Genomic DNA, 26,801 nt, shown 5'->3' with positions numbered 1-26,801 from the left:
ATGTGATTTGCAGATGCTACTGACTTTGGCAAGAGGTATCTTTGAAGAACAAGCAAACTTGGAAAATTTGGTCCAGAAGATTATGATTGAAGCACAAGACTTACTCAAATGTGAACGCTGTACTGTATTCCTAACTGATGAAAAGCAAGAGGTTTGTTTATTGGACATTTTTCAAATTTACCCTGAGAATATAATTTGATGTAACATACGTAAAAATTTAAACACATTAATGAATGATCAGAACTGGTCACATAACCTATAAATTAATGTAAATAGGTATGAGGCTAAGTGAAGCAACATGATTATGTATTCTTTAGGTGAATAAGCAAGAAAGACTATTGATAACATGCTTGAATGCAAAACAGCCACTAACATTAAACTTGATTTGTTTATCTATGCCGGCTCCATTTATTTAAAACACTTGCTTCTGTTTTTTGACTCTGGAATTCATGTTAAGATAGACTGAAAACAATCTTCACTAGAGCCTGTTGAATAATGGTACGAATAAACGGAGATAACCTTGCTTGATTTGTTTATCTAGGTCGGCTCCATTTATTTAAAACACTTGCTTCTGTTTTTTGACTCTGGAATTCATGTTAAGCTAGACAGAAAACAATCTCCACTAGAGCCTGTAGAATAATGGTAGGAATAAACGGAGATAACCCTGCTGATCATCACATAAAAGACTGTGTGACACTTTAGTACAAACTGCATACCTTGTAACATTGTAGATATTGTGCTACAATCCAGATTGCTGACGTCGCACTATACAATCCATTTTTGACGTGACCGTTCAGTCATGCTTCACACTAATACCACCCTTAAATTAAACAATATGGCACCTTCCCATTAAAAGTCCATGTCTATGTATAATATATGTGAAGAATAAAGGGAAACAACTTATGGAAATATGTCAGACAAAGCCACAGGTGTGAAAGTTTAATGTAAGTATAAGCTTTGCAACAAAAATTAATGACAGTGAATATATCACTTAATTTGTGGTTCCCATTCGAATGCAATAAAACTGAATGATAGTGACTTAAAGTGCGATCATAATAATGTGATCCAAAAATTATAGGAGAGCTTTCATATACCTGTGGCAAATCACACTTTCCTAGAAGGAGAGGATAAACTACTTCAATCCTCCCCAAATCAACAGCAGTATGGCTTTATCCAACAAATGGGAAAGAAGTGGGAAATCTTCTACAACCACATCAAGATCCCTGATAAAATGATAAAAACAACATTGGGGACCTGTCAATCACTTGGCAAAAGGACCTTGATGTCAGTTTATTGACGGCAAATGTTCCGACCCCTGCTCTTCATGACTGTTTTCACACAAAAGACTGTGTGATGTATTAGTAGAAACTGCATACCTTGTAAAATTGTAGATATTGGCCTAAAATCCACATTGTGGACGTTGCACTTTATAATTCATTTTTGACGTAACGGTTCAGTCGTGCTTCACACTAGTACCATCAACAAAGTACACAATAAAGTCCCATTAAGAGTCTGTGTCTGTGTATGATATGTGTGAAGACATTGATAACATGCTGAAGGGACCTCCGTGGCTTAGTTGGTTAGCGCGCTAGCGCAGCATAACGACCCTCTCACCAATGCAGTCACTGTGAGTTCAAGTCAAGCTCATGCTGGCTTTCTCTCTTGCCGTAAGTGGAATGGTCTGTCAGCAACCTGCAGATGGTCGTGGGTTTCCCCCAGATTCTGCCTGGTTTCCTCCCACCATAATGCTGGCCGCCGTCGTATAAGTGAAATATTCTTGAGTACGGTGTAAAACACCAATCAAATAAATAAATAAATAAATAACATGCTGTAAAAGTGGTCACCTCATTGGAAGGCAGTCTTATTCGCCAAAGGGTGAAGCGATGTAATCTTATCACTGTCTGTGTCAAGAAGGAAGAAGTTGGTATAGTTACAAGAGATTGTGTAATTGCAGCAGGTGCACAGTTGAAGGCACACTAGCAAGAAACAAATACAGCTGAATTAGCCATGGAAATAGAGGGAATGAGAATCATGTTGATCTTTACCATTACACTTGGCAACCAAAGTCTGTCATCTGCAACTGTGAAAGACAATTTGAATCGGCCAGTTAATTCATTAATTTTTAAGCTTGGCTCTGTCAAGAAACATAGTCCAATCATACCTCATCAGCGGAAGCATATCCAGGAATACATCCTCATCATTAAACAGCTAAACAGTAATGCTTTAGACATTCTTTTTGTACATATTCAGGGCAGTATGTCTTTAAATTTGTATTTACAGATGAAATTTCAAGATGAGGAAGCAGAAGTGAAGAAAGAAACACAAAAGGTATTAAATGATTTATTCTGTTGTTTATTAAGTTGTTGGTTATTAGTCATACCTGCAGGACAAATACATGTGTGTACCTCTACATTCAAGCCAATGAGAATTACATGCTAGACAGGGGTAAAGTATCAGCCAATCAAGGTATTTGACCGAAAATTTTGTTTCATATGAAATTATTTTTCTGACATCCGTTCGGGTGTAAGGCTGCTGTGGAAGTTGCCCTCCTCCGTTCTTCCAGATACCTCAATCACCTAGTGACGGTTCGCACATTTTAAACATAAAGGTTGAGGGGTTAAGTTTTACTTTACAAAAGTAAATGATCTTCACAAAACACCAGACATCAAAATTTATTTGAAGAAAAACCATTAATATTAAATTAATTGTTACAGGTAAATCAGTTCCCAAAGGAGCAATTGTTGGGAACGGCAAAAACGTTTCCCACCATTTCCTAGATCAAAAGTACACAGAACGGAATAAGCGTTTCTCAGTAATTCTGAAATCTTCATGCCTGCATATCATGTGGTGACAGCATCTCTCCTGCATAACTTTTCCTGCCAAGTTCATTAAATTAACTGTGGAAAGTTTCTCAAGATAAAGACTAGGCTACTTGAGCATGGTAGATGCAGAAAATACTGAGTAAGTTTTGTTATACCAGGCTGTGTTAAGCAGAGGTGTACACGTGCCTATTTTTTAAAGTTGCCGATGTCCAAAGTGTGTCTATTTTCAGGTCATTTACATGTATGTACATTTATCTAGATATTGATGCAGCTTCCTTCAGCGTGTCTTCATGTACACTGGCTGTGATGCACACTTAGTATCCTACTAATATATAATAGGGGCCTCCATGGCTCAGTTGGTTAGCGTGCTAGCGCAGCGTAATGACCCAGGAGTCTTTCACCAATGTGGTCGCTGTGAGTTCAAGTCCAGCTCATGCTGTCTTCCTTTCCGGCCGTAAGTGGGAAGGTCTGTCAGCAACCTGTGGATGGTCGTGGGTTTCCCCCGGGGTTTGCCCGGTTTCCACCCACCATAATGCTAGCCGCCGTCGTATAAGTGAAATACTCTTGAGTATAGCGTAAAACACCAATCAAATAAATAAATCAAATAAATATATAATAGGACTTAAACCATTTCTTTCCCACAGCATGACCTACTACACTCCATGTACACTGACTGTGATGCACACTTAGTATTTTACTTTATAATATATAATAGGACTTAAACCATTTCTTTCCCACAGCATGACTTACTACACTCCATGTACACTGGCTGTGATGCACACTTAGTATCTTACTTTATAATAAATAATGGGACTTCAACCATTTCTTTCCCCCAGCATGACCGACTACACTCCATGTACACTGGCTTAGTATCTTACTTTATAATATATAATAGGACTTGAACCATTTCTTTCCCACAGCATGACCTACTCATAAGAAATGTATGTTTGAAAGTTTACAATTGTACAAGTTAACAGCAAAAAAAACACTAAAATGAAGTATACATGTATATCAGATGAAAGACAGTTCGATTTATTTTTTAAGAATTTTTCAAACCAAGTAAAATGGTTTTAAAGCATCAAATTTCACAGTGGTCTGTAATGACCCAAAGGGTATTAGTGATGTCACATCCTTATTGTTTGCTTGAAATAGTTCCATTCATTTATTTGTTTATTTGATTGATGTTTTACACCATACTCAAGAATATTTCACTCTTATGACGGCGGCCAGCATTATGGGTAGAAACCGGGCAGAGCCCGGGGGAAACCCATGTTCATCGGCAGGTTGCTGGCAGACCTTCCCACGTATGGCCGGAGAGGAAGCCAGCATGAGCTGGACTTGAACTCACAGCGACCACATTGGTGAGAGACTCCTGGGTCATTCCGCTAGCGCGCTAACCAACTAGTTCCATTCAAGTTACATTCAGTGAATATAGTCATAGATATTTATGTGTATGCATTTTTGATGACGAAAACTAGACAGTCTGTGTGTGTTATGTGAAAAAGCCTAATGTGACGTCACTCGTCCAAATATAGTCAGAAAAAGGTCACCCTAGAATTCCCCTCTCCTCACAGCATCTTGGAAAGATGTGCAGGATGAGAGGGATTCTTCGAGATACAGGCCGAAGCCTTGAGGGATAACATTTGCATGGCCTGTCATGCCCATAGTCTTTAACGAGACTTCCGGTCCCACTAGGTGCAAGGCCACCAGGTACTATATAAACCCTTGGCCACCCTTCAGTTCCTATCTTTTTAAACCGACAGCACAAATCGGTTGGCAGTACCTGCAGCCTGATGGGTGAGGAGATACTAGGCTGACGTTACATTAGATAGGGTGGGTATTATCTCTCCAGGCTTCGGCCGGTATCTCGTAGAATCCCTCCCATCCTGCAGATCTTTCCAAGATGCTGGGATGAGAGGGGGAACTCTTTTTGGATAGCCTCAGCCTATCGGGATAACATTTGCATCTTTAACAAACTGACAACCGACAACATTTATCAGACTTTTTGTTATATTGTGCTCTCTACTTTCCCAACAGCCAGTGGAAATACATATATCTAAAACCGTTACATAGCTGGAAATTTGGTATTAACTAGCTCAGCTTCAGGAAAACCCTAAATGAATATTTACTGCAACATGGCTTCAACATATTTCCGTCCTATATCAGTGTCAATATCTGATAACCTAAGGACTTCACATAGCCACTTAGAAATAGTTTCCGTTGACACTGATCGTAGAGTCTTAAATGAAAGTAGCGACTGGTCACATTTCCATTTGGCATTAGTACGCTGTAAATAAATTAGCAGTGTATGAACAACACAAATGCTTCTCTCTCGAAACTTGCAAATGTTAAAAAAAACCTGGTGGGTGCCTTTGAGTCATTGTTTTTAACGACTTATCAATCAAAAAGATCTGATCAGCAGATATGTGCATCCCTGACAGGCTGAGAGCTTTGAGCGTTGTACACGCTGAGCATAGATCAAAGCTAGTAAAGACACCAATTTGTAACTGGCAAAAGTTAGCTTGAGTATCACCCGGGCGATTTATATAACGTGGTCATACTATCAGAAGCTACTTGGATATGTTTACCCTTAAATTCTTCTGAACCCAGTGCTTCGAGTACAAACAGAACGGCTAATAACTCAAGTTTGTTTATGTGGCTTGGATGATTCCATCACTGACCATCGGCCTTTAAGTCGCATGTTGCCGGACCAGCCACCCCAGCTAGCAGCGACAAGGGGGTCTCTGAATAAGTGTACTATTATTTCTCGTCATGTTGGTCGTCCACCAACCAATGTCCTGGATGGCTGGCTCTGACAGGTCCATTATCGCATTATAGTCCCTGGAAACCTTTATAGCCATGACCTTATTACCCGCAACGGATACCATTAGAGCAAACTGCAGAATACACTGGTTTAAGGGATTTAGTGAAAACCCTGCAGGGCACTGGAAATGGCGATGCTGTTCTAATGTCACCTCAGAAGTTTCCTCTTTGAAGTAAAAATATTGTACAAACTTATTAAATGACTTTAAATTCAATATAGTTCTTAATTTACCATTCTTTTTCAGTCTGAAGAAAATAGTAGAAACTGGTCAGGCGACGAGGTGCACATCTCTATGATGCCTTTATCAAGAAGGCCTGAAATCTTCGGCCATCTTTTCCTTTGACTGAAAATGTAATTGTTTTGGCTCCTTGCTCTGATATAGGCGTGCTTGTAACTCAGTCAAGTGACCCACGAAATTTTGCAGGACTCAAGGATTACTCGTAACCTTTTCCCATACAGATAAATGAAAGAGCAGTGAAGCAGCTCTATACTGTCTTACCTCTGCTTCCGTGCAACATGGCTTTACTCTGAGTACATCGCTGTGTGAGTCCCGTTTGTGTACTGGCGACCTGCGCTGTACCTTGCAGGGTATGGCCTGTAGCCCCATCTGACCCTGCCGCTTTGCTACCCTTGATGAGGCCATAGGTAAAGCTCTAAGCATTTGCTTGTTCTGGCAATGTTATCTATCTCTGATACTCGGTGTTTGAAGTTATCGTCAAATAGAGAGGAGTGACTCTTATTTTTTGGACAGGTATGGTTTAATTGCTTGTCTACGAGAGACTGAAATTTGGAAGTTCACATGGCATAATAAGGACAGCGCGTCAGAAGTAACCTCACGACCCTTCCTCACATTGACGGAGGGTCTTGAATGGCACATTTCCTCTGCGAGTTTCAGTACTGCAGCTATTATGTGGCTGAGTTAGTCCTGAGTTTCTGAAAATATAAGGCTCTTGGTTTTACCATGGAGCCCAGTGAATTCTAGATGTCTGGATTGACCTATGGTGGAAGAAACTGTTCACAGTTTGAAGGGACTGGAAACTCGTCTAGTACACTGGTTACATCCGTTTTCCATGAACTAGCTTCATTTATAAATTTAGACAGTTTGAAAATGGCAGCCCACTAGCCTTGCTGGTGACAAAAATGTCGGGTGGACTAAAATCCATTAGTTCGTCTTCACGCTGATACGGGACGACTTCCGTCCCCGACTGAGGAAAGCCTAGGTCAAAGTCAAGCGAAAAATCATTCCCTTTGACTTCTGCATGTTTGCCAAGCCCCGACTCGGTTCACAGGTCCAGGGTTACCAGTGACTGGCCTACTGATCATACCCGCCAGTGGCGGTGGTGCCTGGACTCCATGTCTGGCTGGAAATCCACCACCTTCAAGCAATTTGTCAATCTTTTCATTGAGTGAGTCAGATCATAAAAGCAAGACAAGTTTATCCCGAAGACACAAAGCTCGGGTCCCTTCATCTTTGTTTTACTTGCGAGCCAAAAACCGGACTTGCCTGTAAGCAACTTTTGCTTATTTTTAGTTTTGTTCGTCGCAGCGGTTCCGTTATCATGTTTGGGCGTATCATCACTGTGCAAAGGTATGGACATGATAGGCACCCCATCAGCGTGAAACCCTTCGAACTGGGGATATGATCCTTTAGAATCTGACACATCTGAGAAGACCACTTGATCTGTCTTCTGTGTGTCCTGTGACAAAGACCACGTGTCCCGAGCGCATTGACTCATACATGTTTCATTTGCTCCATGATTTTGGCATGCATCTCTTACTTTATTCTTATCCATCACACGTTGTCTCAACCTCTGCATGATAGAGAATAAAAGGACAAGAACTGTGGGGTGGTGAGGGGTTATATAGTAACTCGTGGCCTGCCAGGTGGTGGGACCGGAGGTCTCGTTAAAAATCACGTCTTGCTGGGCATGATAGACCATGCAAATGTTATCCGGATAGGCTGGGGCTATCAAAGAAGAATCTAAAGTGTCAAGTGCATTTGAAATTAAATCAAACTATTTCAATAGACAATGTTTTGTGCTCTTTCACCTGACCCATACTTCATGTTGATGTTTTCTTTGCCTTTAGTTTTCTACTAATAATCCATTGTAAAGCAAGAGGTGATAATTACTTATCTGATATTCTTTTACAGATTGAAACACCAGAGAAAGAACATCAAGAAAACAGAGAAATTGAAAAGGTGATTAATACACATTTTTGGTTGTACATTTATATGAGTCAGTGAAATCCTTTAAAAACTGATGCTGTATGTGGGTGTAGTACATTATGATACACTATAATTCACTACACCTGTACTAAATAGTAAATAATTCTATTGTAACATCCAGGATCTTGTTATTGTTCTGATCAGTATCCATAACATTACTCAGAAATGTCACTAGTCATAGAATCCACCGTCTGCACTCATGTGTTAAAGTTTAATGTTCTTTCATTGTTAGATTTGTTTAATTGGGTTACATTGCTGTCAGTAATGTTTCGGTCATATCACAATGGTTTCTCCTTTTAGCAGGTTGAACCCCATGGGTGTATATTTATAGTGCTTCTTCACTGGAATACCATGCCTAAGATACCAGACATGACATCTCATTTGGTCATATTATACATATTATATAGGGCCGCCTTGTTCTCGGCTCACATACAGGTATATTCCTCTTATGCTCAGTGCTAAGCTAGGTAGTACCTGTAGGCTACCGATTTGAAAATTTTAGGTTGACCAGGTAGGAACCTGTGGTGCTGTTTTATTTCAGATTGTTGCAGATTGTAACTCAAAGTGACTTCCAGTCAACCATAACAAACATATATATGCATCTTACCATTTTACCTCGATTTCAATTCACAGGAAGTGTGCTTTGTGAAGGGTTTTGATCTCTTTGCTAAGGAAAAAGGCAGCATTCACGTACAAAGGTAAGGGTACTAGTGATATTATTAATACATAAAACATCAGCCGTGGGGAGCAGGCCGTGGTCTAGTGGTTATACAAGTGCATTTTCAATAGACATGACCCACGAGGTCAAATTCAGCCTTGGGAATTTGTACATTCCTCTCTCTCTCACTAATTTTGAGGCCTTGCGTGCAACAATAAGTAGCCAACAATGCTTGTATGGACATCTCTTCACTTCATGCTTATTTAAGACCAATGGTCTTCCACCAGTATGGTGTGCATGTATGTACGTGAGGGATGGTTTGTCAGAATCTTGTCCAAGGTGGGTGGTTCACCCTGAACACTGGTTTCTTCCACCCATAAAACTGACCATCATTATATTAGCGACAAATTTGTGAGTGTAGTGTTATGCAGCAATCAGGCTAATAAATATATTGTGTTTGTGAATATCAAGGTTTCTTCGTTGTGGGATGGAACCCAGGTCTCTCTTTATGATGCAGTTGTGTCAAAATTGAACTTGTTTTTTTACTTCTGATTAGTTAGACCCATTGCTTTACAGATCCAATGTTTTACATTTACTATGGAGATTCCTGGTGTTTCTCCCCGTCCAACTCCAAATCTGAAAGTGTTGAAGTTAAGTAATTAGGCATTTTACCGTTTATCAGCCTCAAACATTGTATAAATTTTTTAATAGATGGCCTGTTTACCTTTCAGCTCTGCAGAGATAGCAAAGGCCAAAAATGTGGAGATTGCTAAGTTTGTGGTCCGCAAAGGAACAGTAAGCCTCTATATGTAGTACGATTACAAATGAAGGTTCATGTTATTAAAAAAATACAGTGATAGCCTAAGCATTTGTTTTTGCAGTCATTATAACATCAGTGAAAACTTAAGCTGTTGGCATATAGCACTGGCGGGATCCAATCTGTTAGTGTGTTATAACTTGAAAGAAGGCATTCGGAGAATACCGATAGTTCGCCTGATTGAGCAGTTTGTAATACTACATAATGTTCAAGTCATGTGATACATTCAAATATTAACCTTGCAACCAAAAGGGTACTCAGTGGCTCAGATGGTTAGTGCGCTAGCGCACCGTAATGACCCAGGAGCCTCTCAACAATGTGGTTGCTGTGAGTTCAAGTCCAGCTCATGCTAGCGTCTTCTCCAGCTGTATGCGGGAAGGTCTACCAGCAACCTGTGGATGGTCGTGGGTTTCCCTCAGGCTCTGCCCAGTTTCCTCTCGCCATAAGGCTGGTCGCCATCGTATAAGTGAAATATTCTTGAGTATGGCATAGAACACCAATCAAATAAATAGATTTAATAAATCTAAGCCCTAAAAAATGTAGAATGATTGACTCTGTCATACACAAATATTATCCTGTAATTATATAGTTGTAAGATATTGCCATTAAGTCAATAAGGACCATCCTTGTGCTATGAGAGTCAATTGCAACCCTCTGAGTAGCTGAGCAAAATGTTGAGCTATGAGGTAAAAGCTTCCTTGGTCTTTAATATGCAAATGGCTACTCATGATTGGCAAGTATCTGTGCACTATGGGTGGCCACTTCAACCCTGTGATTGTCCAAAAACTTTAACCAGTCGTGACACCAACACCAACAGCATCTGATCCCTCTCTCGTAGAATCTCTTTTGAATTATGTGAAAATGCAATCGTTGTCACTGCCTTTTCTACTTTCAATTTCAGTTTGTAAACATTGAAGACTTAGAATCCGATGATAGGTTTGGAAAAGGACCTGTGAGTATAATGTTTGTTAATACAAACATGTATGTCTTTAATATTTGTTGTAAATTACAAGCTCATGCTGGCTTCCTCTCCGGTCGTAAGTGGGAAGGTTTGCCAACAACCTGCAGATGGTCGTGGGTTTCCATCGGGCTCTGCTCAGTTTCCTCCCACCATAATGCTGGCCGCTGTGGTATAAGTGAAATATTCTTGAGTACGGCGTAAAACACCAATCAAATAAATAAATAAATAAATTGTAAATTACAACTGCTACGTTGGAATCTGATGACAGGTTTGGAAAAGGGCATGCATGTATATGTTTGTTAATACATATGTTTTTACAGCATTTGTATAGTACAGCTGCTGTGTAAGACTAGACCTTAATCATTACATGCGTGATCATCATATCAGACAAGGAAAGATAAGTTTTGTAAACCAATATTCATCCACTTTAAGCTAGAAAAATAATTTGTATAATCTCCAGTCTTGGAGCAGCTCACAATTACCTTTATACTAACTGCATGAGCACTTATGTGCCCAGCGAATGGGATACCGGTAGCAGTTTGAAGTGGGACATATTATGTCATTTCAATGATGCTGGACATTCCACTGCAGCATCAACAGCGCGATGTCACAATGGGTAGAGCAAATACATCACATAACAAAACGCAGGTCATAACATGTTTTACGTTGCTCAGCAATAGACTTGTGACGTGCATATCATAATTCACACTAGCGCCACCTTTTGTGAGAGGAAAATCTGCTGGTACCCCATTATCTTGAACTCATTATATACATTACATATCGGTTAAAGCTGTATTGTTTCAGTAAATAGAAAACATTTAAAAATACAACTGTACTGAAAATACAGCAGTTATGAACGTATCGATATGTAACTTTCTTTTTAATAACAAATACTAAATGCAAATACTTCTGGTACATGACTTTGACAGTTTACAGTGCGAGCTTATAACAAGCTGTGCCAACATTATTTACAAGGTGTTGCAAAGTTATAAATGCTGTGTGCCCTCTGGATCAGTTCATAAATATTGCATGTATGTCATATTGTACTGTCAGAGAATTATTCACCAGCGTTAGAATTGTTCATAGAATTGTTTGAAGTGTAGTAAATTTCTTTATATGGGTAAGAAGGCAGGGTGAGATAAAAAGTGGCAGCGGTTACTCTAAAACTGCCACTTCATGATTTATGTAATATGAGCTACTCCATACGTCTTTTTGTCACAAAAACAAAATGGTATTTCAACTTCCAGTGTGTTTCTCCTTTCAGTTTGTTGAAGAAAGTGGATTCCAAACCCGAAGTATTTTGTGCACACCCATTTTTAACAGTGAGAAAAGGATTATAGGAGTGACGCAACTGATCAACAAGCAGAATGGAACACCATTTAATGAAAATGATGTTAATATCATTGAGGTATTGATCAAACTCTTTGTTAGTTGGATCATGATTTGTTGTATGAAAATGGTGTCTGAATAATTGATAACTTAAAGTGCTACTCTGGTTACAATACAAATTGCGTAGAAATATTACAGTGATATGAAAGAAATCCTACGGAGTAAGCATAACACTATGGTTCAATAGGATTTTGATGAATAACACTATTTAACCCATATAAGTGATGATTCCTTGAAAAACAAAATCTTCGGCAGTGTGTGTAAAATTTTTACTGATGTGACATGATAATATTCCCTGTACGACGTCGAATCAGGCAGATGTGACGTTGAGTAAGGCATTTATTCTGGGATGACGTCAAAAGCGTTTCAAAGGGCAGCGTCATTTGTGGATTATACATCAGCATTGATGATGCCATGTGTTCGTGGGTGACGTACACACCAGGCAAAGTGGAAGGGACAAAGTATACGGGAACAAAATATTTTGTTTCCGTATACTCTGACGAAACATACACTATCGGTTTTAATTTTACTGCAGTATTTTCACAATTTAGGAAAGCAATTCAGACTATCCCAGTCTCTATCAATTCACCTTGCTTTTAAGACACAGATGTTTTGACACCAAAGTAGCTCTTTAATGAAAAGTTGTTGTAGCAAAATACATGTAGTGTGTTGTATACATCTGGTCATTACAAACAGGGGCCTCTTTGGCCGAGGTGGTTAACACGCCAACGCGGTGCAATGACCTATGAGCCTCTCACCCTTGCAGTCACTGTGAGTTCCAGTCCAGCTCATGCTGGTTTCTTCTCTGTTGGTCTGTCAGCAGCCTGCGGATGGTCATGGGTTCGTCCCGGGCTCTGCCCAGCTTCCTCCCACCATAATGCTGTCCACCGTGGTACAAGTGAAATATTCTTGAGTAGGGCGTAAAACACCAATCAAATAAATAAATTACAAAGAATATGAACAAATCTATATTGTTACTGTGCAGTGTCTCCCAGTGATCTAGGGAATATGCCTCTATAATGTCGTACATTTTCCTTTTATATTTAAATACAAATGGTTGTCATGTAATAGGTAGAATGTCATGTCATTAACTGATTTGTACATTTTAAATACATGTATATGTAGTAACATGAATTCTGAACGGTGCTGATCAACGTCACAAACTGTGTAAAATTAGAAAACAAAAATGCCTTGTGACGTCACTAGACCGTAGTATGGATAAACAGGCCACATTATGATGAAATATTTTAAATACTCTTAACTTTTGAAAAAAAAATGAATCAGACTATTTTCTTGGACAGTTTTTAATGTGGAACTCTCGAGCAGGCTACACTTTGAGTCCAGTAGAGCACCATTATCTTCTGTAATGCTCTAGTGCTTGTGTACTAATTAGTTCTATGAGCACACACTCAAGCTGATAATGGCAACATAATAAAGGAAAGAACAAAAGGTATATCCTCGGAACAGTTTGTTACATGCAAGAAGAAGTTTCACAAGTTAATTTTTTTATTTACTGTACCTATTTACACTTGACTGTGGTATTCAAATGTGTATATATGTATATATGTCACAAAGAATATGGAGAAACTCTTGAAAATCGGTGAGCTCACAAAGATTGTAGAGAAAAAAACAAGTATTATATTTGCAGAATTGGATAAGCTATATTGGTAACTTTAGCTGATAAAATCTTGTTTTTTTATCCACAGGCATTCTCTATTTTCTGTGGCTTGGGTATTCATAACTGTACCATGTATGAAAATGCATGTAAACTGATGGCAAAACAGAAGGTGGCTTTGGAAGTGTTGTCATTCCATGCTTCAGCTCAAAATGAGAATATTGGAAAATTTGTGGTAAGGCTGGTTTCATTGGATTACATGCATATATGGAAAAATGCACTACTTTTCATAGTCAACTGTATATACAGAATCTGTTGTATTTTTTTTTTTTCACACAGTGCTGTTTTATTGCATTGTTATGATGCTACAAATGATCACTCTGAATAGACATTTGAAACGAAGGTGGATGACTGGTGGTAGCAGATTCTAGTTTATTGTAATTCTACAGCCTTTTCGCCTGTTTGCAAGGTGTTTCTTCATATTGTGAAGGCATTATTCTGTGTTGACTGAAAAAAATATACTTTTTGTGAAGCCCGGAAACTGGGATGTCATTTGGTCTTCAAAGTCAAAGCAAAAATGTGCATAAATTGTACTGAAAATTGCTCTTTCATGTGCTAAAAGTTGAGGAATTAGGGTGGGCACATCTCAGTTACCCCATGTCAAAAATGACACGGTTTCAAAACTTCAATTTTCCATTCATTTAACTTGCAAATGTACAAAGTTGATAAATTTACTCACGGTGTTGAAGTTTGCTGTTATCTGAACAGTAAGATCACATATTTGCCTAAAGGGTTTTGGGCTGTCTGTCTAAGCTCGGACTGTTATATACATATTAGTCCCAGGTCTAAGTTACAGCCATTTTATTCTCTTGTGACATGTGGACTTCAAAACGAAGGCTGATAAGGAATAAAGATTAGGCTGCGGAAATTGTAGCGCGCAGATTAATTAAATAGTACCAAGGTGTTATCAAAGGTAGAGCTATGTACATGTAGATCATGATCTTCAATGATGACAACTGCACCATACAGGTGACTAAAACTTAAAGCCTTGACCTATAGAGCACAAATGGACATTTACATTCTTTCCCACTCACAATTTTTGACAGTCATCCTCCATACCGTCATCAAAGGATTATCATCTTTTGGAGTACTCATTTGACGACTTTCCCCTGTCTGATGATGACACCATTAAAGCAACAATGAGAATGTTTATGGACTCTGGTGTGATATCAGAATTCAGAGTTCCCACAAATGTAAGTACCTTTAATGGATTAGTAACCCTACGGTACATTAATATTGTGGGTTTATGATCTATGGCTTCATTGAAAGGATTCTGGACATGGCAACAAACACACATTTAAAACCACTAGAACAAATGAGAATATTATTATCCTTACTTGAATACTACACGTAGTAATGTTATACATGTATCATCAAATTTGAAACATTTAAAAATTAGGAAAGGAAATCTTCAGTCTCTTAATTTTTAGTTTAAGTTAACTTTACAAACCAGAGTTTAATATCCCAAAGCTACTATAAATTACCCAGCACATGCTGTTTTTGAGGACACTTGTTTCATTAAATTTGGAAGGTAACATACCGTGTGCTAAAGCTTAAATGTACACTTGACAAAGAATTATTGTCCCAGTAGGGTCATTTAATTGTTTATCAATTTCCCACATTAATGCTTGCCTCTGTCATCAGTCGTAAGTGAAATATTCTTGGTTATGGTGTAAAACACCAGTCAAATAAATAAATCATTGTTCCTTGGTTGACTGAACTGCTTCGATTTCCTGGGTTGCAGGAAAATGTTAAGTTAACTATATTATAGTGAGTACTCACACAAGGTAAAAAAAGAAATATGTGACTTTGGCCATGTGAATTGCTATACTGTAATATATAAAAACTATGGGTTAACATATCTTTCTTCTCCTCAGGTATTGGTCAGGTGGATATGTAGTGTTAAAAAGAACTACCGCCCTGTGACATACCACAACTGGCGACATGCGTTCAATGTGACACAAACAATGTTCTGTATGTTGTTGGTAAGTACACATAAATGGGTCGGCAACAGTGTATTCTACACTTTGAATTAATTACTTGTTTGATTCATCAGAAAAATTTCTGCAGCACATGTATATAATGCAACCAACTTTATTGATGGAGGAAATCTGGCAAAACTTAGATGAGCCATCGCACCTCGTTAGGTACATGTGCGTAAGGCGTTAGTTTAATCAGGAAGAGATCTTTTTAAAACACAACCAGATTATAGTTAAAGGCACAGGTGACTGAGGTCAAAACTAAGGCAATCTAGCTCAGTAGCATGTTGTGTTTACAATAACACAATGATCATACCAGTCCATGTATTGCCCTGACTATATAATAAAGCTTATCAAATTAGAACATCAGCACGAGATATTTCAGGTCATACACTGATACACGATTTTGAGTGAAACTCATTCTTACTTCTGAAACTATATTTGAAAAAATAAACTTCTTGCAGTCTTTCTGAACTGGCAAACAGAAAACACTAGTGTGTGGCTATCTGTAGATTATATTCAGAAACTTACAAAATGTGCTGGATTTTACGTTGAATGCTTTTTGAAAACATGGATTTTAAATGAAAGTAATATTTTCCAGTCAAGATATAATTCAACTTTTCTTCCAGGTCGGGGGAATAGTTAAACTAATGGACCGTCTGGAAACATTTACTTTGTTGGTTGCCTGCCTCTGTCATGACTTGGATCACAGAGGAACGAACAACGCATTCCAAACAAAGTAATCATTTATTTTTCTGAACATGAGCAGAAGATGTGCCATAATCACTAATAATTTAAAGAAATTATACTGGATAATAATCATAAGGTTTCAGTTCAGAATGGACATTCTGTACCTTTCCTCTAATAGCAGAAAAGCAGCTTGAGAAAATGAACAGAGAAAAGTTCCAGTTCAACCCATATGCATGACAATTGATGAGCATTGCTATGTATGCAAGTTTGTACAAAATGGATGCATCCTCTTTATTCTGTTTTCAGTGAAAGCATTCATATCATCACTTGTGACATCACAGAAATATTGATCATAGATAACTAATCTGTAGAACACACAATGTGCAGCAAAGCCTATTGTGATTGATCTTATGCGTGAGTGTTAAAACGGTGTATTAGTTTTGAGTGCTGATGGCTTCACATTATTGTAAAGCAGAATAGACTCGATTTTCTAACCTTATTCATGTTCAGATATTTATATTTATGCCTACAGCATGCAAAGCTACTTTATTAATAAAAGATTTGTATAATTCTGATAGAGCATAGCCTTTTCAGTTTAAAAGATTAATTCTGAAGTGACAAAAACTCTATGATGACTAAATGTACAAATGACTATTAATCCAAAGAAAATGTTTGTGTTTAGTTGTCCTATCCAACAAACCATATGCGTTAGTAAATACTTTATTATCACTGAATTCTTGTTTTTTTTTTTGATCAGACAGTCTAGGCATACATCTACACATTCACATTCCTTAATAAATGTTACCCAAAAGGCCTATGCCCTGGAGTCTTAAAGTATGTTGCACCGTTATCAAACCAAAGCCTATTGTTTTTCCTACAGTTATTTTTGTTTTCAAAGTTTCTTTGTGGGCACAGTGTTATCTTTAGGAGGTTCAACATTAGTTGGCTGTAGACATCAAGAAATGTACCAAACAGAAAAAGGGCATTTTCATTTGGAGCACGTTCTTTCCTGCTGATGTTGAGAAGAAATTTGCTTTATGAATCTCTGTTACTCTTATTTCCACATAAACGTATTATTATTTACTTTGACCAAAATTCTTCAGTTTAACGCTTAAAATAGGCTCAAAATCTGATGTATTGCATCATTGTCTTACGTGTATCCATCATAAAATGTCCAATTTACAATCAAGAACTCATGAATCAGTAGATGTCACAGCCAAAGTATCATGTAATGCTTTCAGTGCCAGTGATTTCCAAAGTCATAAGAGTTTCTACATTGTAAATTGACCACCAGTACCATAATGATTGTCATTGTTGAATTCCATCATCTCAGTTGTCAAAACCTAACTGAAATTTAAAATAATTTTTATGTGATATGTGTGGCTGACTTCATGTTGATTTAACATAACATAAATGTAGCTGTAAATATCTGACGAGAAGAATTCCTATGTGTTTTTCAGGAGTGATTCCCCTCTGGCTATGTTGTACGGAACATCCACAATGGAGCACCATCACTTTGACCATTGCATTATGATCCTGAACAGTGAGGTCAGCATATTCAAGCAGAAATTAGTTGCAAAGAAACAATCCAGTTGAATTTTCAGTCCCTTGCATTATATGTTTATGCCTTGAAACTAAGTCTTATAAATGCACAGTATGTTCAGAAGGTCAGTTTTAAACATTTATGAATCGTGACATGTCTTGTGTAAGTAATAACTGCTTATACATCTAGGTATCTATAATGCTAATCTGCATTATAGCAACAACAATATATTAAATGTCAGTTCTCCTCTACAGAGTTGCTTTTGCAAATTTTAAGGCACATCACATGTGTGACAATCTTGATAAACAGTCATATTCTATGTGATTTCAATGTTGGATTATAGGTGTCCCATTTTTATGTGCCAATAGGCGGAGTATATTATGTTATAGTGATTTTGTCCATCTGTCTGTCCGTCCATATTCGTGTCTGGGCTATAACTCCAACAGTTCTCTGTGTGTTTTAATTTTTGGTGGATACATACATACACAGAAGACAATATGCTAAGACTCACATTTGTACATTTGCACAGTTGCCATGCTTACCAGGTAGCTATTTTGCGTTATATATACTTTAGAGATACATATGATATCATGTATGGGCTATAAATCCAACTGTTTTCTGTGTAGAGTTTTGATTTTTGGAGGATAAATACATACACAAATGACAGTGTGTCGTGACTCACATTTGTCCATTTCCACTGTAGTCATGGCTACCAGATTTCTCTATGTATACTATATAAAAAGAAATGATTTTGTGTCCTGGCTGCAACTGTTTTCCATATAAAGTTTTCTTTTGTGGTGGACACATTTGTCCACACCCATCATCAACACCCATGAAGATTCCCCTCAGGGGTTATACTCACCACAAGGCTGTTGATATTCTTTTATACATTTCAAACAAATGGATTTGTTGAGGAGTACATTGTGTTCACCGGAACTCTTGTTTACTAATGATATGGCAACAGATCACTGTGACTTAAGGTATTTATGGCCAGAGATGTGAAATAGTAATGGCTGTACTTGTAAGGTACATGTGTGTGACTGGTGAATATATATCAATGAGATAATTGGCACTGGTAAATAAAGCTGATTCACATTCTCCAGTGTTGAAAACTAGTTTTCTGAAATTCAAATTAATCAAGTCATCTTCAGGGATATGCCTGAAACTTTAAAGAAACCACTGGCAGATTTTGTTGTTATAGGTATTATTAAAGAAAAAATTGCCTGCAGGGAGTACTTATGACTTAAATCAAAATATATTTTCTTTAATTTCAGGGCAATAACATCTTTGCCTCACTGGGTCCTGAAGACTATCGCAAAGTCATTCAGATGTTAGAGCATGCCATTTTGTCTACAGATCTTGCACTATACTTCAAGTAAGAGAAAAATGTATGACTTCATATAGCCAAAGAGTAATGTAACACATTTTCAAATGGCCAATTGTGTTTGGAGCACTCTATCTACTTGTTAGTCTTCTTGGGAAAGGAATGTAGATTTACATCTCATGGTCTGTCAGTCTGTCATGAATCACTTTTGTGGACTTTTTCTCAGAATGGTTCATCACATTGAAATGAAACTTGATACTTATCTTCATTATCACAGTTTACAGACCATGTTCAAATTTTAAAAGTTTCATCCCTTTTCAAACAAATTATGGCCTTTTTGGTTTTGTGAGGGGTTTGACATTTACAGCTATTATTTTGACTGCCTTAACTAGTAGGGTATTGTGTCACAGTACTTCCAGAAAGCTTTTTTATCTTGGATAATGGTATTTCTTCTGGTCGATGTTTAATTTGTGCTTTATTTTGACACATCATTTAATAATTTAGTACATGTAACTGTTTTAAAGATGTTGCTCAAATATTCATTCATAAGTGTAGTACATTAATGCGTGCATTTTACAAGGTTCTGTAGGTGTTGTTCTTTTACATGATACTTCACAGGAAAAGAGGCAGCTTTAAACAACTCATAGATAAGGGTGAAACAGACTTCAAAAATACTGAGCACAAGGATCTATTGAAGTAAGTATGTGCAAAAGAGAACTGAAGATAGTATGAACTTCAATCACACAAGAGTTAATAGGTACATGCTACATGCTTGGTACATTTGAATCATGGGTCATGGGTTATATTTTGCATTATGACTGAAGGGAACTTTTACCTGGCATATATAGCCATTAATAATATTTACTAAATAATAAATTTCTGATCTTCAGGGCTTTTGTGTGATTTTATTTTCTTCCGAACAGTTAATATGATAAACCTGACCTGCAGTTATTTGGATAATATGACAATACGTACAGTCTTTGTTACACAGGATATTGACTAATTTCAGATATTACTCCACAGCTGCATGTGGTTTTCATTTATGACTTTCTCCACTCCAACAGAGTGATTTACCTTTGTGTTTACCTATTGCTTTACCAGTCCGTGAAATGTAACATGGATCAGTGTATAAGATAATGGTAATTTTCTAAAAACTAATAAATGCCTTAGTACCATCCATGCATATCATGAATCCTCAACAAATTTGACAAGTAAACTACAACTTATGAATTATTTTTTAAGTTCAATATTAAGGTTTTGAAGACTGAAGTGTAATGTTAAGGTAGGGGCACATATGAACTTGAAAGAAATTATACAATAACTTGTCCACATCAGATACACAAGTGTAACTTGGTGAAAAATTCTTGAGCATTGTGCAGTCAAAAAAATATATATAGCAAATGCAACTTTCAGGCTGAATTATATTATACGTAAGTGTCACAAGTTAATAGTTGCTGCATGTTACGTAGTAGCATGAAAATTCTCGATTTAATTCATGGCAACACTTCTATATTACAATTTGGCCTGTATTTTTACTCACTCAAAAATATGTTTCCAAAGAAAAAAAATGATGCAGCCACCATAATTTGAACTGTTTCACACAATACTGCTTTTTCTCCACAATCATTTAAATTATTCACTACACTATGGAGGTTGCCTTCTCGACTTGGGCAGAAGTACAGATTTTAATCTTGCCAAAATATAACAAAACTAACCACATTATAAAGTTTATATCTTGCATATAAAGACAAACATTAACCAAAAAGGGCCTTTGACAGCACGTAAAAATACATGTGTGAAACTTTCAGTAAAATATTTTTCTGGTTGATGGCAATCTTCATACATCCAGTAAATTAAAAAACCAGTGCCTCATTTCTACAAAAAATAGGCGTTTTGATTGAGAGTGCATTTTTGGCCAGTTATTACTAAGCAAGCATCTGTTCTGTGGCCATGTAATTTTGGTTGATGCTTTAATTTGGAAATTTACAGAGTTGGGCTTGGATTCTGAAATTGGCACTTTCTTATTGTACTTCTCTGGGGCCGATCCCCTGCTTTTGGTGATTACAAGTATTTAGAACAACCTGCACCAGTAGAACATCATTACATTGTGTTATGTCATGTCGTGTCATATACTGAAACCAAATTCTGCAAATGCTGCACTTTGAAATACTCACATTCATTCCAGTCATGTGGTTTAAGGGATGACGGACAAGCAGTATTTATATGTATAAATTTGCATTTTTCAGGGCTATGATGATGACAGCATGTGATGTTGCTGCTATCTGTAAACCTTGGGAAATTCAAAAGAAAATTGCACACCTGGTCGCAGGGGAATTCTTTGAACAAGGTGACATCGAAAAGGAGAAGCTGAAGCAGCAGCCAATTGTGAGTTAATTTGTACTGTTAAATGATCATCTCAAGTTAAATATTTCATTGAAGGCTCTTACATAACAGTAATATCATGAGGAATTTGTTCTGCAATGTGTTTAATACCATAGGTGCCATTTGATAGTGCATGTTTTGGAAACGTTTGCCTGCACAAAAGACGTCAGGAGAAAGTAATCAGCCCCCTTCAGCTTTCATTAGTCTGTACATCAGCTTGCAGACCTAATTATACATACCACTGTGCATATTACAGAACATTGAGGCATACTGATACATGTACAGCGTAGTACACTACAGTACAACCCTAATGTGCACTAATCCTAGCACTATGTTTAACCATAAAGATAATCCTTCTCCAGTTTTCTATCTATATAAAAACACTCATTTCTTCAACTGAATCTTGAAAAATGTTGATGCTATACTGTAGAAAGACACCTCACAGTTCCTAATTAACATCATCAGAGCAACATTTTGCTAAGATAGAGAAAGAGTCCTTGGTTAAGTTATATACAATTTCTCACAATTTTTGATTGAATTTAAACACTAATATATTACAAACCTCTCCTCATTCTAATGGTGAATTGTCTTGAGAAATTAGTGTTTCTGAACAGCAGACAACAGACAAATCTGTTTGTGTGGTCGCTTATAAAACATTTTACCAAACATGTTATATACACATAAGAGTTACAAGATAATTGCCTTCTGAAATCTTTATGGGAAGTTCTTTTCTTGTATCAGAATGATGTCAGTCAATTTATATTCTCTTTCAGGCAATGATGGACAGGAATAAAAAAGATGAATTACCGAAAATGCAGGTTGGCTTCATAGATGCCATCTGTATTCCAGTTTATCAGGTACTAGTAACTATGTGTATTTGTCATGCCCTGTGCAGTAAGTTATACACAAATCCAAATTATTATTTATTTATTTGATTAGTGTTTTATGCCATACTCAAGAATATTTCACTTACACAACGGCAACCAATATTGTGGTGGGAGGAAGCCAGCATGATTTCACAATATCCGCATTGGTGAGATGCTCCTGTGTCAGTGTGCTGGCACGCTAACTGCCTCGGCCACGAAGGAACCCCAAACTCATATTAGCATATTCCATCCTTGTTTACACAATTTTTCTGAGATTTTCTTGGGAGGTCGATCAGTACTGGTAGTTTTTTTATTTATTACTGGGGTATACTGTTTTTAGCTTGTTTGACTCTCCATTTGATGTTTGGGTTCCTCATGAAGTTTGGCTCCAAAGTTGGCACATGGGTATCTTGTCATGAAACTTTGCTTCGGACTGTTTCTTCCCTGCCTGAATGCAACTTTTTTGTCTGTTGGCTCATTTGCCTGGTATGATTGTGCAGCTATTGAAAGTTTTCATTTCATCATGAAATCTTCTCGTCATGATACACCTTGCTTGGGATTTGTTTTTATCCAGGGACCAGTTTTACAAGGCTGTCACAACACCATATCAAATGCATTTATCATGATGACATATCTCAAGATATACTGTCAGTGAAGTTACTCAAGGCAAAGAATACGACTACTTTGTAAAACAGGCATTTGTTGAAATATTTCCACGTGATATCTCAACTGAAACTTGATGGATTGATCAGAGATTTTAAATATAACCTATTCACAATTCCTGATCATTTGCTGGCATTATCTGGAGAATCATATAGGTCTCTTCTTGCATGAATTAGCATATTTTGCCTTGAATAGTATATTGATTTGTTTAATTTGTTCAACAATTTGTGAAAACTATATCCCTGAGCTTATTCACAGGAAATTCCTGAACTTTTGCAGAGTTATTCAATCAGGTCTATCCTTACATTTATTCATTTATTTGCTCGATGTTTTAAGCCTTTCTTAAGAATATTTCACTAATACGATGGCGGGCGGAAAAACCAGTGGCCATTCATAGGTTGCTTGCAGAACTTTCCATGTAGGGCTGGAGAGGATCGGTATAACCTAACCCACTTTCAAAAGACGCTGTCTAGGTTATAGTGCCATAAGGTAACATTAATCATTTATGAGAAAAGCTACAAAAAAATTGATTCACAAAGTTTTGTGAAAGTGGGCCTAGGACTTGGTGAGAGGCTCCTGGATCAATGCACCATCGCTGATATGCTAACCAACTCGGCTATGGGGGGCCCCCTCTATCCTCACATTAATTTGCATATTTTATAGCCTAATTTCACTTACATGAAGGCGGCCAGCATTGTAGTGGGAGGACACCACGCCAAGCCCCGGGAAAACTCACAATCATCTGCAGGTTACTGGCAAATCTTTCCACAAAGAGCCAGAGAAGAAAACAGCATGATGAACCTTGTTTAAGGAAATTGGTGAACACTTGACAAGATGATCATTGGGTCCCGTACGGGTGCCAAGATGATCACTGTGTAACTTGTATGAAGAGGAAGTTTATGAATGGAAATTTATGAAACTTGACTTTCATCATATGAGTGAAAATTCTTAGCACAACGCAGTAAATACTAATCACATAAATGAACAAAAGAAATTTAATTTACAATGAACATTTATTGTTGTTTTATTTACCAGATGTTTGCAGACTTATGGCCAGGGCTTAAACCATTATATGATGGTGTACTATACAACAGGAGATGCTGGCAAGAATTGGCTGATAAAGTTGAAAAGGGTTGAGTGTTCTAAATAATTTTGTGTTCTGCAGTTACGCTTGTTGATTTATTACTAATGCATTGCTGTTGTCTGTTCTTTATAGTTCTTGTTGTTTACTGTCATCAGCCATCCTGCCAGTGGATGAAACAGTGGGATATTGTGCAATAATGCAGATATTTACTTGACTTGTATGTATTTTTATATTCTTTATCTCTGTTGGAACAGATGTTTTCCGTGGTATCAGAAAATTTAAAACCATTGTATGATGGATGCAGTGATAATAGAACAAATTGGCAAAAATTGGCTGATGAACATGAACGAAAGCTTTTACAGAGCACACAGGGTATGTGACGACTCTGAACAATGCCCACTGAAATGAAGTAAAATGCACAGTTTATTCCTTTAAAGTTCACCGTCTTAGAATTATGTTTTTACTGTTATTTTCTTGTGATCTTGAAGACCTTTAGTATTTACAAAAAACATATAGGTGACACAACACCTTTGAGAAATAAAGTGAAATTTCTTTTAAGGAAATTAATGTAGTGTGGTAAATGACCTAAAATTTCACCTTCATAAAGTGCATTTAGAGGCAAATGAATGTCAGAATGTTACATTTGGTGCTGAAATTCATATTTTCCTAGTAGGAAATATAATCCTAACTTCAAAACAAACATTAAAATACCTTTTACTAATGTCTGTAGAATTATCAGGAACAGGCTAAGTGAATGACAGAGATGGACAATATTTTAAGTCATTTACCATTAACTGAGAAAAGTTTAAGGTACAACTGTCACATTCAGAACAGTTTCTTTTCCTGAAATGTTTATTCCATTAAGTGTCAGACTGTACTGTTTATGTTATCTTATTATAATACCAGGGAACTAACTTTTTTCAATATACATGGAAGTGTCCAGAAATTGAGTTTTTATACACTGTGATTTGTAGTAAATATCTGTGCCCAGCTTCACGAAGCTCTCTTAATGTTACGAACTGCCATGACGACGTAATGCCTACAGTATTGGTTGCCAAGGTAGTTAAATGAACACAGTGTTAAGAATGCTTTGTGAAACCGGGCCCTGGTTCATACAATTAGCATGTTCTCCATTTCACAACATCTTACTCAAAATGTGTGGCTGCCTGCTTCTAGTCCATACTACAGATCTCGTGGTAATTCTATGAGCAGTCGACAATTTGCAAATGTTGCGCAGCAGAAGTCTTTCTTAAAATGTTATAAAGTTTCTTTTTTATTATGCCTCCCTGTGACATTCATTCTTGCTGGCCAATATTATCAGTTCAGTTTTAATAAATTTTTATTTAATGCATTCATTTTAGTCTCATTCTCTAGGTGTATGGGTTATAATGGAATATTACTTCACATGCACCCATTAAACAATACGGCAGGCAAAAAAAAGGGCGTTCAAAATGTTATACTAACAAGCAGGTGTTTTTATTTTCATGTACAAGCAAGCTATCGCATGCTAATATATACTAATTTAATACATGCTCAAGTTTTTGTGCATTTATTTGGGTATCAATAATGACAGATTGCAGATGACTTTAAAACCATTCATTCTAATTGAGTTGTTTTGTTTCAATAAATTGTCTCTTGAACTAACTTGTGTTTTTAGTTTGGCTTTTTTTTTTGTGAAGTTACATTTATTTTATAATTATATATTTGCTACTATTTTCTTCACTTAAACTGAGCACCTTCATGCAGTAAGTGTAATGAAAAAGGCAATCTAAGAAAGATATCTATTTATAATATGTTTTAAAGCCTGTGGGTGTGTTTTTAAGATTAAATATAAAGGAATTCATTGAAATGCAGACGTATTAAAGTCACATCTAAATATCTGAGTTGCGCAAGATTTATACTGGTGCATTTTTTATTATAATGAGAATGTAAATGTTTCAACAGACTATGAACAGGCAGAAGTAACACGTAGGCAGTCCTTAAAACAGAATGGAAAAACAGACAAAAATGATCAGGTACACATAAATGTTTTTCTTGTGTGTGTTCTTTTTTTCTCTTTGTAAGGCCTGAAAAACCTGAACATTGTTTGTTGGGTGCATACATGTTTTGCTGTGCTATATATATGGTGCATTGCACTAACTGTTATTGCTGTTACAAACTCCTATCATAAGTGAGAGAAGTTCAAACTTCTGCATCATTATCCATGTGCCAGTTACATACCACCACCAGTCTGTCTTACCCATTGATTATTAATTATTGCCTGCCTTACATGAACCCGTATAAATAGAATGTTTTATTATTCCTATGATGCCACAGATGTATACAAATGCTCCTGCAATGCCATCAGTATTAGTGTATCACTGGCTAAAGATGACCATCTTCTCATGACATCATTGCTTGCGGGTATAACAGCCTGAAACTTCTTTTTGTGGCACAAAATATTGTCCAACATTTGCTTGTATTAGTTTTGTGACGTGTTTTTATGTCAAATCAGATTTGTGAACCCCATTTGGCACCATAACAAGTTTGTACAAGGCAGATAATAATCAGTAACAAGCAGGACAAAATACTCTAATAATTAATGTTTTTTTACAGCTCAGATTAGTGCTAGTGCTATATGGTCTAAAAAAAAATGATCCCTTTTCTTAGAAATTCAAGTACATGTATTCCCTTGGTCATACCACAGACAAACCATCTGTGAGTTAGTTGCTTGCTGCTTGGTTCATCTTAAGAGGTTCACCAGTGAATCAAAGTCATGAGGACACCCAAACTGCTGGTCCCACCACATTCAACCATTCACTGCCTGGCATCCGTTATGAGATGTATGGTGGATGAGAACCAGGCTTCAAGAATTTATGTAGTGAGGAATTCCCTAAGTAGGCCTGCAAAGGAGAACC

The 26,801-nt window shown here is 37.1% G+C and overlaps 1 protein-coding gene across 2 annotated transcripts in view; it reads left to right on the top strand.

Moving 5' to 3' along the window:
- Positions 1-26,801, top strand: part of LOC135468650 (cGMP-specific 3',5'-cyclic phosphodiesterase-like) — a 48,022-nt gene that overhangs the window by 19,551 nt on the left and 1,670 nt on the right. The window contains exons 5-22 of one of the 2 annotated variants that reach the window (XM_064747017.1): positions 14-151; positions 2,281-2,328; positions 7,799-7,846; positions 8,507-8,571; positions 9,263-9,326; positions 10,250-10,300; positions 11,574-11,717; positions 13,405-13,548; positions 14,420-14,566; positions 15,251-15,358; positions 15,982-16,091; positions 17,503-17,590; positions 18,860-18,960; positions 19,528-19,605; positions 21,156-21,294; positions 22,065-22,148; positions 24,159-24,276; positions 25,849-25,919. In XM_064747017.1, the coding sequence (XP_064603087.1) occupies positions 14-151; positions 2,281-2,328; positions 7,799-7,846; positions 8,507-8,571; positions 9,263-9,326; positions 10,250-10,300; positions 11,574-11,717; positions 13,405-13,548; positions 14,420-14,566; positions 15,251-15,358; positions 15,982-16,091; positions 17,503-17,590; positions 18,860-18,960; positions 19,528-19,605; positions 21,156-21,294; positions 22,065-22,148; positions 24,159-24,276; positions 25,849-25,919 (1,746 nt within the window). Of the gene's footprint in view, positions 1-13; positions 152-2,280; positions 2,329-7,798; positions 7,847-8,506; positions 8,572-9,262; positions 9,327-10,249; positions 10,301-11,573; positions 11,718-13,404; positions 13,549-14,419; positions 14,567-15,250; positions 15,359-15,981; positions 16,092-17,502; positions 17,591-18,859; positions 18,961-19,527; positions 19,606-21,155; positions 21,295-22,064; positions 22,149-23,855; positions 23,953-24,158; positions 24,277-25,848; positions 25,920-26,801 lie in introns of both variants that reach the window. The other variant, XM_064747018.1, reaches the window with a different exon arrangement.

The sequence above is a fragment of the Liolophura sinensis genome, chromosome 6, assembly GCF_032854445.1.
Source record: "Liolophura sinensis isolate JHLJ2023 chromosome 6, CUHK_Ljap_v2, whole genome shotgun sequence".
Taxonomy (NCBI): Eukaryota; Metazoa; Mollusca; class Polyplacophora; order Chitonida; family Chitonidae; genus Liolophura; species Liolophura sinensis.
Note: the sequence above shows the minus strand (reverse complement) of the source record. Positions and strands in the feature narration are given on the sequence as shown.